This window comes from Manis javanica, chromosome 3, assembly GCF_040802235.1.
Source record: "Manis javanica isolate MJ-LG chromosome 3, MJ_LKY, whole genome shotgun sequence".
Taxonomy (NCBI): domain Eukaryota; kingdom Metazoa; phylum Chordata; class Mammalia; order Pholidota; family Manidae; genus Manis; species Manis javanica.
Genome location: NC_133158.1, coordinates 22728381 through 22744294, shown reverse-complemented (window position 1 = coordinate 22744294; position 15914 = coordinate 22728381). Strand labels below are relative to the sequence as shown.

General features: G+C 37.3%; 1 protein-coding gene across 3 annotated transcripts in view; it reads right to left on the bottom strand.

The window, feature by feature from the left end:
* CNTN6 (contactin 6) overlaps positions 1–15914 on the bottom strand; it is a 272282-nt gene that overhangs the window by 49546 nt on the left and 206822 nt on the right. For all 3 annotated transcript variants that reach the window (XM_037019376.2, XM_037019377.2, XM_073230945.1), the window contains 3 exons: positions 15543–15679; positions 13931–14060; positions 11805–11955 (listed from right to left, as the gene is read on the bottom strand). In XM_037019376.2, coding sequence (XP_036875271.1) covers positions 11805–11955; positions 13931–14060; positions 15543–15679 — 418 coding nt within the window. The remainder of the gene's footprint in view (positions 1–11804; positions 11956–13930; positions 14061–15542; positions 15680–15914) is intronic.

Here is a 15914-nt window from a genome sequence, read left to right as displayed (position 1 = left end):
TGATACACAGGGAGGTTTAATAATTTACCTAACTGCAGTCAGGATGCAGGTCTTCTAATCCTGAGTCAGTGCTTTTTCTACTGAATCATTACCTGAACCACTATGCTGCCTTGTATTTTGAATTATCTTCTTTCTTTTTTAAAGACTTTTTTCAGATATGTTTTAGTTTCACAGCAAAATTTAGAGAAAGGTACAGATTTCCCATATACCCCTACATATGCATAGCCTTTCCCACTATTAACATTCCCCACAGAGCAGTGTATTTGTTACAACTGGTGGACCTACACAACACATCTAATTTACCCAAAGACCATAGTTTACCTTAGGGCTCACCCTTGGTGCTATGCATTCTACGGATTTGGAAAATATATACTTTCACTGCTCTAAAAATCCTCTGTGCTTCACATATTCATCCTTCCCTTTTTAAAGGCTATAATAAAATCTTTAAATTATTTTGTTAATATGAACCCTGTCAGGGGTTCCTTATTACTTAGCTGATTCACAGAAATGACAGGAATTCTATCTATAGTATTTTCTTAGCCTCTGTCCTAGCTCTAGACAAATAATAGTGTTTCTTTGCTTTCTTGTATTGAGTGACAATAGGCAGTGTGTTTAAATTTATATGTGTAATGGGAGGTGGGTGCAGTAGGAAAAGTAATCAACAATAAAAACCTACATGAAGTGGCATCATCAACTGGTAGCCCAAATAAATTCAATTTTTCTATGTTTTGTCAGAAAGCATGTTTTTCTCAGGTACTTAGGGAAAAACAGGCATGCATGGGTGCTTTAAGTTGCCCTTTTCTCAACACTCTCAACAAAACTAAACAAATATATTAAATGCCTAAAAATGTGTTCCCTATGAATTGATTACTCATAGATGATTTGGGATCATTATACAGTTAACTGAAAGGGTTCTGTTCTTTGGAGATCAGAAATTGACTCAAACACATTTTAATTTACATGAAAATTTAAAAAAAATCACTAGTGCCAGTGCCCAATTTTAAAAAAATTCCTAGTTTCAGCAGTTATATTTCATGCCTAATGTGTGATTACTGGTGTGAACAGCCAAATGTTTCAAAGTTAAGTCTTTGATTCAACCCTCCCAACCACCAAAGCACAAACTAAGAATCAGATATTCAGACTGTGGAATTCATCAAAATGTGACTCTTTGTTTAATATACACAAATAATTTAAGCACCAGCATTGTAAAGGCTGACATGCAACACAAACACAGATCCAGGGTGACTGAACTGTGACACAAATTAGGAGACAGAAGATAAGAGCAGTTGCTAAATAACATAACTGTTTGGTGTCATGATGTATCTTCATTCCGATGGCATGCCAAAAAGTGTGCTGGTAGGCTAATTCCCATAAAATGTTGAGGAAATGTGATTTCACATTAACAAAATAGCATCAGATGGAAGGCTTAGCTAAATGAATCCAGTGAAAGGGGCCTAACAGGAATATTTAGCTCTTCAATAGAAGAAGGGAAAGATAAAGAAATGCGTCTGTATTTGCTGCTGTATTGTGGTATGCCTAAGAAAACACGAAAGGGAATTAATACAGATTCATATGGTAACATGCCTTACAGCCCAGGCAAATCAACAGAAAAAATAGGAAATTATAATGTTGGCAAAGGACAAAAAGTTGGTGAACATGGGATTTAAAAGAAATTATTTTTGAAGTATGCACCCAAAATAAGGGGAGAACCAATTGAAAACACAATGGGACAGAGTTGTGCAGAACATAATGGAGAAGTTTGAACATTGTGAGGACATTTTAGCTATGCTCTCATTACATTTATGATAATGAGTCTATTGTGTGATTTCCTCTAGGCTTTGAAACTTTGCAAATATAAAGTTGTATCTGCAGGTAACTTAGAGGTAGATGAGATTTAAAAAAACCCAGGTGACGTTATACTTTATCCCTGAGGTTCATGGTTTCCCTTGGGCATAAGTAATGAGGGAGCTGGGCTGGAACATTACTAATTATAACCCCTTTTCTCTTCAGTTCTGTAATTCAGTGATGTCAGAACATGTGTACCTAGGATACGCTTTCCCTGCTATCTTGAATGTGTTTTTGAAATTGATGGATGCTAGTGAAGTTTCTAATTCTGGATCCTTTTTGGCTAATGAATTACTGTATTCCTCAGAGTCTACAAAACAAAGCTTAAAAACATGGTTGAGCATAGGAGACCAACTTGGATATGCCTCCTTGTCTGCTAACTCATTATTTCTTCTTAATCATAATATATAACTTCATACTTGCTCAAAGTTTAAGATCACACATGGCTTTAGAGCCAGAGCCTCCTTGAATGCTATTCTATCACTAGCTGGTGACTCTGCATATGATGCTTAACTTCTCTAAGTTAGTGTTAACCATCTACAAATATGAATAAATAATACCCCATCATGGATATCCTCTCAAAATTAAATGAAATGATATATCTAACATCTTTACACTATGTTCCTATGACAGGCACTCTATAAGTGGGTGTTACTATCATCATTGTTACTATGTATGATGAGACTCAGGGTCAACTAAGTGAAAGATTTTTGGCTGTATTCGTTAATTTAATCTGAGTTAGAATGAAAAATGTATGTAAGTATGCCTAAACATTCCTTAAGTAGTCAAAGAGTCAACCGTTGGATGGATCACAAAACGATGTAAGTACATCCATGTGAAATCATGGGTGAAAAACATCCAGTATTGAGGAAGGTATGTCTAAACCCTTGAACTGGCACCAAGTAGGACACTGATTATGGAGAAAGACACCCACAGAACAAACCTGTTCTCCTCTAGGAAAAATTCCTATCTATCCTCCAAGTGCCAGCTCAGGGACTTCCAGCTTGCTGAGGGCTTTCTGGACTCCTGTAAGCCACGTCAGTGAATGCTCTCGCCATCTTCCATCTGTGACAGCACATGCCCCACTTCACTGAGCTGGTGACCTGTCTGCTTCCCCCACAAGACTAAGCTAGTTCAAATTTATAAATCAGAATCTTTCACAAGGCCTGTCAAATTGTTTTGCAACTGTGCTGATAAATAAATGAATAGTTTGACAAGTCACACTTGAGAATCAGATTTGTCACTGCAAATCAGTAATTCTCAAATTGTGTTCCCAGGAGATCTAGGGGATTCTTAGGGCATACCATGGGCTGCTGGAAGAAAGCCAGCTTGTGGCTGGGAGGAAGTAGGGAGGGCATTGACAGCAGCTGTCTCCAGGGCGTTAGCTGGATTGGGTCATTTTTAGTTGTCTTATGAAATGGGCTCTAGCATAAATTTCATTTGGGAAAAAAGAAAAATCTCCTGTAGGGAAAAAATAAATAAAAAAGATCGTGGAAATTGGGGAATAATAGCCAGTGACTAAAAAAATGCTCTGACAACAGGACTAACTTCTACAAGTTGGTTTGGCTTTTATTTCTCCAAGTGGGTCATAATTTCTATCAAGACAGCAATTCTATTTCTATATACTTATTTCTATTTGTTTATTTTCTATATACAACCAACATGTATAGAAAGGCATGGGTATAACAAATCCTATCCAACAACCATTTCTTTCTAAGTTAAGGAGCATTATACTTTGAGCATATCAAATAATCACTTATCTTCCTCAAAAGTCAAACCAGGAACAAAAGGTCATTTGTATAAATTAGACTAATAAATGATCTTTTCTGTCTATATAATTATTGCCATTGAATATTTATGTAAACTATGGAAGATAAAAATGTCACTCAGAAATTAGGAGCAAGCACTAAAGTGGATACTATTCCAAAGCCAACTGTGTTCATATTTTCAAAAAGTGGCCGCACTGAGGACTTAGATCTCCTCCTCAGTGAGATAAGAATGAGTTGGGCATTTTCCTATAGGAAGCAAAGTTCTGCAGGGAAAGGAATGATACAAAGTTTCTATGTTTTGAGTAATATGTTTGTGCTAAGCCAGTGTTTCTCTAGGTGGTAGTCTAAGCTGCTCTTGGGAGCTAACCAGTGAATTTACAAAAATGCAGATTCTACTGCCCTGCTTCATACCTACTGACTTAAAATCTTGGGCAAGGCTCTAGGATCTGCATTTCTCATAGGGTTCTTATATATGATCAAGTTTGAAACTCACTGATACAGTTCATGAATTCACAGCAACTCTTACACATTTTCCATCATTGGATACCATACAAGATGCTATTTATTTGTGGAAACTCCTTTGCTTTATCATATTTGCCCTGGGTTTAAAGCCACAGGGTGTTATTACCCATCATTAAAACATTCTAAAAGGAGAACGACAGCAATAATAGTGTAACCCAAGGCAGCAGTGTAAAACAGCGCATACTCAGCTGGACAACTGCATTTAAAGGCAGGTTTTATATCTTTAATGAACTGGAGCTTTTTTTTTCAGACCATGGCAGGCCGGTGGTTCTGCATGCATTGTGCTAAAGGGTCAATGCTCCAGACCAATGGAAGCCATTGGGGATAAAGAAAGGAGGGTAGGATAGCAACAGGAAAAAAATGAGGGCAAGACTGACAGGGGCACACCAGATTTTAGCTTGTTAAATCTTTGCGTGACTGAGCCAAGAGTATCAGATGGCTTTTGACATCTTCAGCATGTATTCCCTTGGAAAGGCTCACCTTAACAAGGCTTTCAGGAGTTGAGTGTGAACAATTTAAAATTTTTATTACAAAGAGGCAGTACAGAAGGGAGATTGTAATAAGTCTGGCATTATGCAGACTGTCATTCTTCCTTAAACATGGGAACATATGGTTCATTTGCTTATTTGATACTCATGCTACTTGATGTATTAAGCACTATTACATTAAGTAGTTGGCGATGCAAAATAAAATTAGGTTTATTTGCTTGTTCATTAGGAAGCTCTGCAAGGAGGGAGGAAAGGATAGAGAAGCCTGCTTGGCAACTGTTATACATTTTGGCTGCAGTTGCATTGAAAAGGCATGTGTGGAGGAGAAATTTTATTAAGACTGAGCATTTGGTGGTAATGGTAAAAGAAAAAGGAACAGTGGTGATTTAGAAAGCAGATAATGAAAAAGTTCAAACAGGGAGGGAGCATCATATCATTGGCTCCATTGCTTTAAGACAGCCAACTTCTGTTAGCTGATGCCTCATAAGGTAAGGTGAAAAGGCTGTTGGGAGAAAGTGGAATGGTAGCTAAATGTTGGACAGTGGGCTCTGTACCTAAAGGAGCTATTCTGTACAGGTAGTTTAGCAAGAGGAATGAAGACAAACTAATTTTTATTTGTTTCCTTTCTATGCTAGGGGTTTTCCAATAGGTTCTCCCAAGGGTACCTTTATATCCATGAAGAGAAGAAAGATTCAGTGGACTGTCAATTCTCTCTTGGCACAGAGGATGTTCTGTTCTCCCCTCTCATTCTCTTCCTCCTCATGTCATTTTCTCTCATATCTGCTTTCCCTCTCCACTCTTTTCCTATCGTCTGTCAACTCTGCCCAGCCCTTTCCCACAATGGATGATTGTGTCTAAGGGGGGGTTCTGGGATGTTGGAGGACCACACTGATGGAAATGGAATGGGCCCACCCAATTTGGGGCTCAAAGGCAAAAGTACTGAAAAAACACCACTACAAGGTTCCACGCCACCTAATGGGCTCACATGCTCTCACAAGGTATGTGCATTTTTACCAATGGCCCAGGGCCACACAGGATTTAAAGGTTTTATTATTGTAGGATAAAGCACACAAATCCATGTTTGGATGAGGCCTTTTTGTATCTATAGCTCTATCTATATCCAAACCCAAGTGGGTAGGGATAATGGAATTGGTTCCAGAGTCCAAGAGTCCTATTTCAAATCTGCGAAATATGATCATACTTTGAGACCAGTTGCTAAGGGGTAGAATCTCTGTGACTGAGTCGGATTCTCAGTGAATTTCAAAGTGTTTTCCTATTTAGCTCTTTGAGATCACCAGAGCAAAAGTGACACAAACATAACCACAGACCGTGACAACTCTGTTCTTCAGAAAACCATATCTGAATATTAAAGGAAGTGCACTTTAAATTTATGAGATACATAAAGCATCTGGTATGCAGCCCAGCATATGGGAGGTGTCTAAAATGTTTTTTCCATTATTAATAACCATTTGACATACAGCTAGATTTTATGTTACTTTATTTTAGAGGGATACATGTGGTGGATTTGTTAGGAAAATGAGGGAAAATGTGGTAGATTACATATTATTTAAAGTATTATATTTCTGTTACTAGGGAAAAGAAATCTCCCCACCCATTTTTATTGTTCAGAGCTTGTATGCCCACTCTGACCAAACCTCAGGTTTAGGCATCATATTTAGTGCTGCCTGTCAGGGGACAACTTTGAGCTGTCTGTCCAGCAAGTAAACATTTCCTATTAAATTCATGAGGTGATCCCTGAACAGGTAGTCAGCAGTCACTAGGCATAAGGAGATAAATCTAGGCCTTTGATTTCTGTCAGTTCACTTGCTAAGTGGATCCACAAGGAAAAAAAAAAAAGGAGCGATTAATCAAACTTAGCAGATGTGGAATTGATTCCCTCAGGTGCCTCAGAATGCTTTGCAGAGATAAGCTTTTTCTGTATCTGTCTTGGGTTTCTGTGGTGAGGTTTGTGGTTTTTACCCTGGCTAGTAGAGGGAAGAATGTGCAGCTGGGATTTGCATAACAGTTAAGATAGCACCAATAAAGGCACCCAAAGGCAGTAGGGCCTATATAATTAGCCAGCTTTCCACACATGCTATGTCATTTGAGTCTCATTGACCATATGGGAGAGACAAGTATTATTTTCTCCATTTTTCAAGTGACTCAACTGAGGTCCAGTGAAATAAAAGGACTTGTTACCTATAAGTGAGAAATAAGGTTAAGACTTGAACCCCTATCTTCTGTCTCCAAATAACTTCAAACAAAAACACTTCTTTATAAAAGGATATTATTTGCCAAATACTTGACTAGCTTAATGTTTATCCACATCACTTAGTAAACTACTTGGGATATAACAGCACTCGTAACAGAATGAATGAATGAATGAACACACCGCCGGCCTAGTAATTGTGAAATAAGTTTTTGGTTTAACTGCAAATTCTCTTAAGTCAGGTAGATCTCCAACTTTCATTGCTTTAGCAACACAGAAAATATTTACTGAATGTCTGCTATGGTCTAGGTTTGTGCTGGGTGCTGGGCCTGTCACTGGCAAACAAGGACTTGTGCTCACTATGCTTGTGGTGCTCACTGTCTAGTGCCGGGAACTCTGTAACCTCTGCATCCATCCAACCAGATCACGTTAACAGGTTTTAAAATTCACAGAAATCACCATATTTGGCTCAATCACTTGGTCACCTGAACAAATCAGTGAAACAAATACAAAGAATTATGACTATGATGGAATCTGCAATTTCAACCTGCTGGGCTAATGTTTTGCACTGATTTCTAGTATATATCCTCATTCTGGCAGTCATTGCATTGGTGCAGTGTTTAATATGTTTTAAAGTTGTTTTCATATTGTTCCATGTTAAATAAATCCAGAAAACAGTGACCTTAAAGAACGAAAAAGTAAAAAAGATTTTACTCAAGGTCAGGACACTCAATTAATGACAGAAATAGGGCCAGAACCCGTGTTTTTCATTCTTAGTGCAGGGCTCTTTGTAACACACAGCAAGTTCTCCCACAGGAATATATCTTTACTGCTTTTATATTTAGGTGCTATTTCTAAACAACTGCTGGTTTCAAACAGAATAAGGTAGAAGTTGTATGACCTTACTTTCCTAGCAGGAAACCAGATAGCCTTTGGACTCAATAATGCCATCTACTTACTTTTAGTTGGAGGAACACTTTTTTACTCCGATAGCCTCCCATGAACATAGACACTTATAGAGACAGAACTCTTAAAATAGTCAAGACTTCATCATGGCACAAGAGCTAAAAAGAAACACGTTAACTATATTCAGAATTGTTGCTTGATCTGAACTACCAACACATGAATTTAGGTTGCATCGTATGACAACAGCCCTTCAAAAAATAAGTTGATTAGGTTCTCCATTATCTGTGGAGAGTATGAGATCTGGGTACAGAGATGGGAGACTAGGCATCAAGTCTAAGCATCATTTACTAGGTGGGTGATGTATGCTATCTCGATTCATGTAAGAGTAGAGGAAATTGTCCAAGTATATATATTGCCACCATCTTTTATAAGTGTGCAATACACTAAGATTACTCTGAATAGGCTTCTTTAGAGTCCTTTCAACCATCTCTAGACAGTTGCACTTTATTGGAAGAGTAAGTGACAGTAAAATTTCAAGGTAGACAGGACCATATCGAAATTTTATAACAGTGAGTAAAATGTACATTTCCTTACATAAGTATTTCCAAAGTCAAGAACAAAAAACTGTCCTTATTTGGAATCACTTAAAAATTTAAACTGTTTTCTCTATCCGACTGTTTTAATATTTCTATATATACAATTGTGTAATGATTTAACAGAGGTAGGAGATGGTAGGATTTATATTTGTTTTTCCATTTAATTGAAATAATCCTCCTGGTGTGTCATTAAAAAATGTGTACTGGCACTCAGTGCTCTGTGTTTGCATTTAGGATCTAACCCTGTCAAATTTGGAAAACAGGCTAGGTCACCTCTACAACCCCCTTTAAATATACCACTGAATAGCCTATCTATACATGCAATAAACCTTGCATTTTGATAAGTGATGGTAAAAAGTAATTCTCCAGCCAGCCTCTCTACCTAACACTATATCCCTGTCTCCTAGGGTATTAAATTTCATTTGCTTTGGAAATGGCATATACCCTATGAACATATCCATGAGCTCACATGTATGAACACACGTACAAATACATACACAGACACACTAAGTCAAATAGGTTTTCTTTATATAGTCCAAATGTTAAATATTTTGTGACATTGCCTACTGTTTTAATATTTTACTCTTGAAATATTTCTTGCTGTATGGTGGCCAAGCTGCATGCATTTACTTCACTAGGATTTGGAATCTGGCCTGGCAACACTGATTTGAGAAGGAGCATTCTGATCATGGGTAAAAGAATTGGTCACTCTCTAGTGGCTCAGATCAAAAATAGAGAAGAAATAATCAACCTCAGGCCTGAATGGGCTTGAAGAGAACACTTGGTTCTCTCTCCTTTTTTAGGAAGGTGTAATGCTTCTAACCCATTTTACATATGGAGGCTGATCGGGGACAAATGGCTTACTCAAAGAATTAGGGTAGAATAGGGACCAGTTTCTCCATTGTACCATAAACCATGTCAGTTCTACAGTAAACAATGGTGTCTTTTCTGTCCCTCCTCTCCCTCCCTCCCTTTCTCCCTTCCTTTCTTCCCTTTTATCACTATTCTAATTTTTACCCTAAACTTGTTTGGAAATCACCATGATAACAGTACAGAAAAAGCCATTAAGCCAACACAAATGGAAGCTTATTTCCCAATAAGTATCTTGAAACCATGCACTTAATGAAACTAGTCAGGACAGAAGGCAACAGAAGAAGGAACAGGACAGGAAGTATGCAGAGATACAAAGTCTAACGGAGCTGGCTGTGTGACCTTTGCAAATTATTGCTTAAGGTGATGTATACCTGGTAGAGATATATGTCTGCAATTACTATGACCTGCTAGGGCTCATTTGTTTTTCCAGTTTTTTAAGATGCATTTGCAGGAGATAATTTTATCTGTTTATTTTCTTTGGTTGAAACCTGTAATGAAATCCTACAGCAATGACAGAATAGAATTATGGAAGAAGAAGCATCTGCAAATATAAATCTGTAAATATAAATCATATAGATCGCTCTTTAATCACAGTGAGCCAATGCTGAACCTGCTATGACTATTAGCAGCTGTTATGAGAAAATAAAGACCCCAAATTCATTCTCTACAGGGCAAACAAAATGAAACAGAAACATGAAAACTGTCTTTAAAAAGCAGTTTCCCATGACTCTTCAAAACTTTTTTCCCCCTCTCACTTTTATCCCAATGCTCTTCCTCCTCTTTCTCCTCTTCACGTGCCTTCTGTTTACACAGAAGGAAAACAGCAGTCATTCCTGTTCTTTAGGTGGGAACTTGGAGTCACTTTAGTAAATGAGGCAGAGCTAATCAGTTTATCCTGACCCTCAGGACAGAGAGCACTGTGTTTGATACTATGGTACCTGTTGAATTTTCCTGTGCTACAACAGTGTCTTTGAACCTTGATTAGATTTTGGGGATGAAAGAGGAAATGATGAGGAGTAGTGCACATCCATAGCTGCTGGGGACACTTGCAGCTACCTCCCAGGCAGTCTACACAGGGAGGGAGTCCAGGCAGGGCCAAGGCAATAGTTTCCTTTCATCTTTGTTTGCATGTTTGCTTTAAAGCATCTGTTCTTACTTCTTGAGATATTTCCTCCAGAAGCAGCTTCCTTTAAAGCTCTCTAAACACCTGTACATATACATCCTTTTTGACATGTTCATTCATTCCAAGAATATTTTGAGTTTGGGTTCTGTGCCAAGGCACAGGGCATGCAAAGATAAATTTGAAAGAACCCCTGTCTCGGGAAAAGCTTCAGTCCAGGGCTAGAGAGAGTGTTGGAGGCAGGAGAGAGGAAGGAATGAGAGCACCCAGCATGGGTTTCCTCTTGTGCATCCCGTCATGCCAGGACAGGGTCTGCAAGGCAGCAGACATAACCAGGACACTAGTACTCTACACAATCTGTGCTGTTTGTTTTAACCTCCTTTTCTCTCTTCCTGGACCACAGCTGCAATCCTAGATCAGAAATGACAAAATGGTGTCCCTGCATCCAGCTTGTGGGCATTTTTTCTGGCCCATAAATCTCATGCCAAACTCCAGATTTCTAGCTTTCCCTGACATGTTTGAAGTTTTACAACCCTGGGTTTACCTCCCACAAGCAATCTTTGACTGAATTCAGGGCTGTGACTGTCTCACTCTGCAGTCCTTTACAGGCCTGTCTTCCGAGACTGATGGTTTGCCACATTTCATCTTGCTTTAGTTTGTTCTTCGTTCACCTGGCAAGACTCGTTCACTTATGTCACCTGCTTGGCCTGGTATGCATATGAGTTAATGGCACATATGATGCTGAAGAAGAACAAATAGGGCCATTTTCATATCTTGAGCATGTGGCTCACTCACAGTCATGCTCCACTGCATATCTGATCACAAAGTAGTACACATACATCACTAAAATAGAGCTGCGACTGTAATGTAGTCATCCCGAGGCGCATGAGTTTCTACAGTACAATGGAATGAAATTTATCATAAGTAGCGGAAGACACCTGTTCTGTTCTGTCAAAACTCTCCTCAAAAACATGTCAGTGCTGGTCCAGGATTTCATAACCACATCCATAGTAGAAGGGAACCTCTCTTCTTTCTCTACAGGAACCTCTCTACATCTTTTCATGTGGTGAATTCATTTTGTCGTGGAGTGAACACCTGTGTGACTACTTAAAAACCACACCACCAGGTGTGTGGGTATGAGTGTCTCTCTCCTTTGTGTAATGCTCTTCTCACTGATTTCTCAGCAGGCTGGGTCAGAAAAAAGCCTTTGAGCTGAATATAGAAAAAGGTCTTAAAGGTTTTTAAGAATGTATCTATTGCAAGTGCATGCACTGAAAATACTTCAGCCAAATTATACAAACAGGTCTCAGCTTTATAAGATTCTTTTGTTTTTATTATCATGTGAAAATGGTTATTTCTGGATATGCAGAAATCTTCATAAGAGAGGGAAGTTTAGAAGACAATGAACCCTAAAAATTTGGAGGATCCTATATTATAAAATATTTCAAAATATTAAAACAAAAGAGATTTATTTACCTTCTGCTTTGTCTCAGGTTCTCCATCCCTCTTTTCCAGGAGATAACTGCCCTGGGAAAAGCATTTGGTTTGCATTCAATAGTAATATCTCCACCAACCTGAACAACTGAATTTTTTTTAATGGGATTTTTGGTGAAGTCAGGAGCTGAGGCTAAAAACAAAATTACAAACATAATTGTTAAATTACTCACTTAATTAGCATGTAGTAACCCAAGAGGTAATGTGGAATACTAGAAAAATCTCATATTGGTGCCCAGAACTCTTTTTCAGGTTACTTTGCTCAAGGTGTTCTGGGGCCAGTTACCAACTTGGCATTTTAGAGTCTCTTCTTTCATTTGTAAAATGAAGATGGCAGTTGATATAACCTCAGAGAATTAGCATGGGGATGAAATGATATAACATATGTAAGAAAGTATAGCATAGTACCTGGCACAAAGGGAGTGCTTGATTAATGCAATTTTTTGGATTTTATTTGGTGTTGGTCATTGCAATAACAAAAGTAACTTGAAGCAGGGGAGAAGCAAGTTACAAAAAGTCACATTCTTAATAGCATTTACAGTAAAGAGGGTGAAGGTGGTTCATAAGAGCCAGAAGAGGGAGTTTTAACCTGGATTAGGAAAATCATTAAATCTATCCCAGTCAAGATAATGATCCTATATGGGAATAATGAAATAAATCAGAAATATTGTATGACTATGTCAGATATCTTCAGGCAAGATTTTAACTAGCAAAATGGAAAAATTCTGCTTCCTGTAGAAGCAGAAATTTAAAAAATAGTCTTTGTCAACTTCAACTTTATCCCTCCTAAATAAATGTTGAACAAAAACCAGTTCCTGAGGGTGAGTGATTATTGACTGCCCCCGGGTCTTTGCAACTTCATGGATGTGGGAGCCCATGTGTCCAATTCCCGTTCCTAGCCTACATTCTCAGAAACTGACGTTTTTTCAGTTATGTCAGGCTGTCTTGCTTCTGGGCATTTCCTGTATTGCTTCTCTGCCCTTCCACTGACCTGCGCATGCTTTTTCTTCTCATTTCAGAATAAAGAGAATGTCCTCAATTTAGGCTATGTTCAATTTTCCATGAGGTCTGCTAACATTCAATTCTTGACCATCATAATCATGCTATTTTAAAATTTAGCTTTTTTTCTCAGTGAAACTACAGGTTCTATGAAAGTAAAGATCACTTTAGTACTGATAATTATATTTTTGGTGCTGAGTTCACAATAAATGTGTAATAAATAGCAGTGATTGAAAGAATAAAGAAATGAACCCATAAAACCTTGTCTCTTTGCTTGATCTTTGATCTTTTTCTCTTTAGTCCCTTTTTCTCCTACCACTTAGAAAGCATCAGGATGAAAGACATCAACAAACTTTTTATTATAACAAACATCACTTTATCTGGCTGTCCCTGAATATCATTCTCAAAATACTTCTCTTTCAACATTTTCCACTAATGGGACTTATTTCCCCAGCTTCCCTTTGAGGTCTGGGTGGTCATGTGGCAGGGTGCTAAGTAATGATATAAAAAGTGTTTGTGGTATGGACTCAGGGAAATTTTGCTTTTCTAATGAAAGGGATTAGATATGGTCACTTCTGCCACTGTGCCCCTTCTTCTGCCTTGAGAATGGACTTGATTTCTGTAGCTATAACAGTCATCCTGTAATTAGAAAACTACAAGAATGAGGGAAAAGTTCAAAGAATAACATCATCAAGTCACAGTGTCATAACTCAGCTGCCAGACTTCAACTTCTTGTTATAAGAAAAAATAAATCACTGTTTAAGTCACTATAAATTGAGATTTTTTCTTATTTTTTTATTTGCAGGTGAAAACATCCCTAATAGGTACTTTTTGAATTGTATTCAAAACATCTTGCTAGGATCAGCTTTGTAAGACCCTCTCTGGTTTGGAAGCACCCAATAGTGAGCTTTTCCAGAGGCTTTAACATATTGCCTAAGCAGAATAATAATTACCACCTTGCATTTTTTTTTAAAGCTAACTTAGACACTTCCCATTATTTCAAAGGAAAGCAATTGCTAATTCACAGAAAAATTGAATTCATATTATGTATAATCATAGCTTGATAAAATGTCATTTAAAATTGTTTTGGTTATAAATGAATGACTTACCTAATACTCTCAACTCTGCGTTTGCATAAATCATCTGATACTTGTTTTCTGCAGCACATTGGTAGACACCAGAATCTGACAGATTCAGCATAGTTATGATAAGTGTCCCATTTTCTATTTGAATTCTTTCCTAATAAAAGAAAAGTCATGTAAACATGCTTATATGTTATTATAGGCATCTCTTAACCAGACTACATTAGTAAATACTTGTGTATGAGACATAACACTTTGGTGTATGAGAACTGATGCTTATGCATATGAGCTTAATATAATGCAAGATCCTGAGCAGCTTCCTCAAGTTTTTTTTTTTGAGGATATATCTTGGAAGTAATTTTAGTGGTTAGTATACTTTATATTATCTCATTACCTTGAAAATTGGCATCATACTCATAGAATGCATGTTATCTTTCTGTTACATGGTATATAAAATAATTTGGAACACTTCACCATTCCAGTTATTTCAGAAAACATGGTTGACAGTAACATTTTTTGTGGATATAATGATTAGAAAATTTCCTTGGCTTTCCATCATAATGTCTCAAAAAGACTTGAAATGTGATGACTTGATAATTTTCTAAATGAGGCATAAGGTGGAGGGGCTAAGGGCTAAATTCTTCTTTTCTGCAGCCTAGTATATAGTATGCTTAAATAGCCAAACTCTGTTATGTAGTCTGATTTGGGCTATAGAAATATAATTTTGAGTGCACATAATGAAATAATTTAACAGAGCAAATATAATTTAAAAGAAAATATTTCAGGGTACCTATTACTGTCCTCTAAAGATAACAGAAGTAGACTGTAGGAAACTGAAAATGTTATAGGCAAAAGGCATGCAGGAAGCAAATTCTGAAATAAAGAACAGCTTAATATTCAGCTTCTATAAAACAGATGTTCTTTGTATCTATGTGTCTATAAGTGCAAAGTAATCTGGAGAATTAACACAATTATCTTGCTAATTTGATGAGAAAAACAACTATCTTTTTCTGTACAGAGTTGAAGAAAGTTTGCTTTAGCCTGAAAAATGTGGTTAACTGCCTCAGTTCTCCACTTTCCTTTGAGTTTAGAGAAAAGTCATTAGTGTTCATAAAAGGAAGATACTGGGTAATGGTTAAGAGCTTAGATCCTGGAATCTGACAGATTACATTTAGAATACTGATTCCAACATTTACTAGCTGCTGCATGAACTTGGACAGTTACTTAACCTCTCCAAAACCAATTTTCTTCATCTATATAAAAAAATAGTACTCACATCTCTCTCATAAAGTTGTCATGAGGATACTACAGAATAATGCATGAAAAAATATTTAAATAGGACCTGGCTTATATGAAAGTTCAATAGGGATTAATTATGATGATGATGGTATTTGAGTGTGGATCTATCACCATCTAGTGTGATGTTGTACAAGTCATGTTCTCTATCTTTAGTTTTCTCATTTAAAAAGGAGATAATGTCAGTAGCTATTTTGAGTTGTTTAAGGATAAATAAATTAGTGTATATAATGAGTATACTACATTTTCTGAAACCTACAGAGCACTCCATTAGTTGCTGTTATTAGTAGCACAATTTCACATGCAGAATAGATGAAATTTTAATACCAGCATAGTTGTTTACCTCTGGATTGAGGCGTTCACCATTCTTTAACCATGTGTACCAAGGGTTTGGCTTTCCACTAGCTTTGCACTCCCAAAACAAGCTGTCATAGATTGACAGGTATGTATTTTGAATTTTTTGTTCCCATTCTGGAGGGGCTGTTTCAAAGAGAGACAACAGTGATTATTTGTCAAGTCAATTATCCAAGACATTGCTAGATTCCAAAGACTGCAGAAATGAGGAGGACAAGGCTAACTGTATCCAGAAATACTACACACATGATTTGAGGGAGGGGAAATGCAGGAGCCTCAATGTGGAGCAATAGAAAACCTGTTGTTAATATCAGTTGGCCCTTGACATAAGATAAATGTTTGTCATTTGTTATTTGGCTGC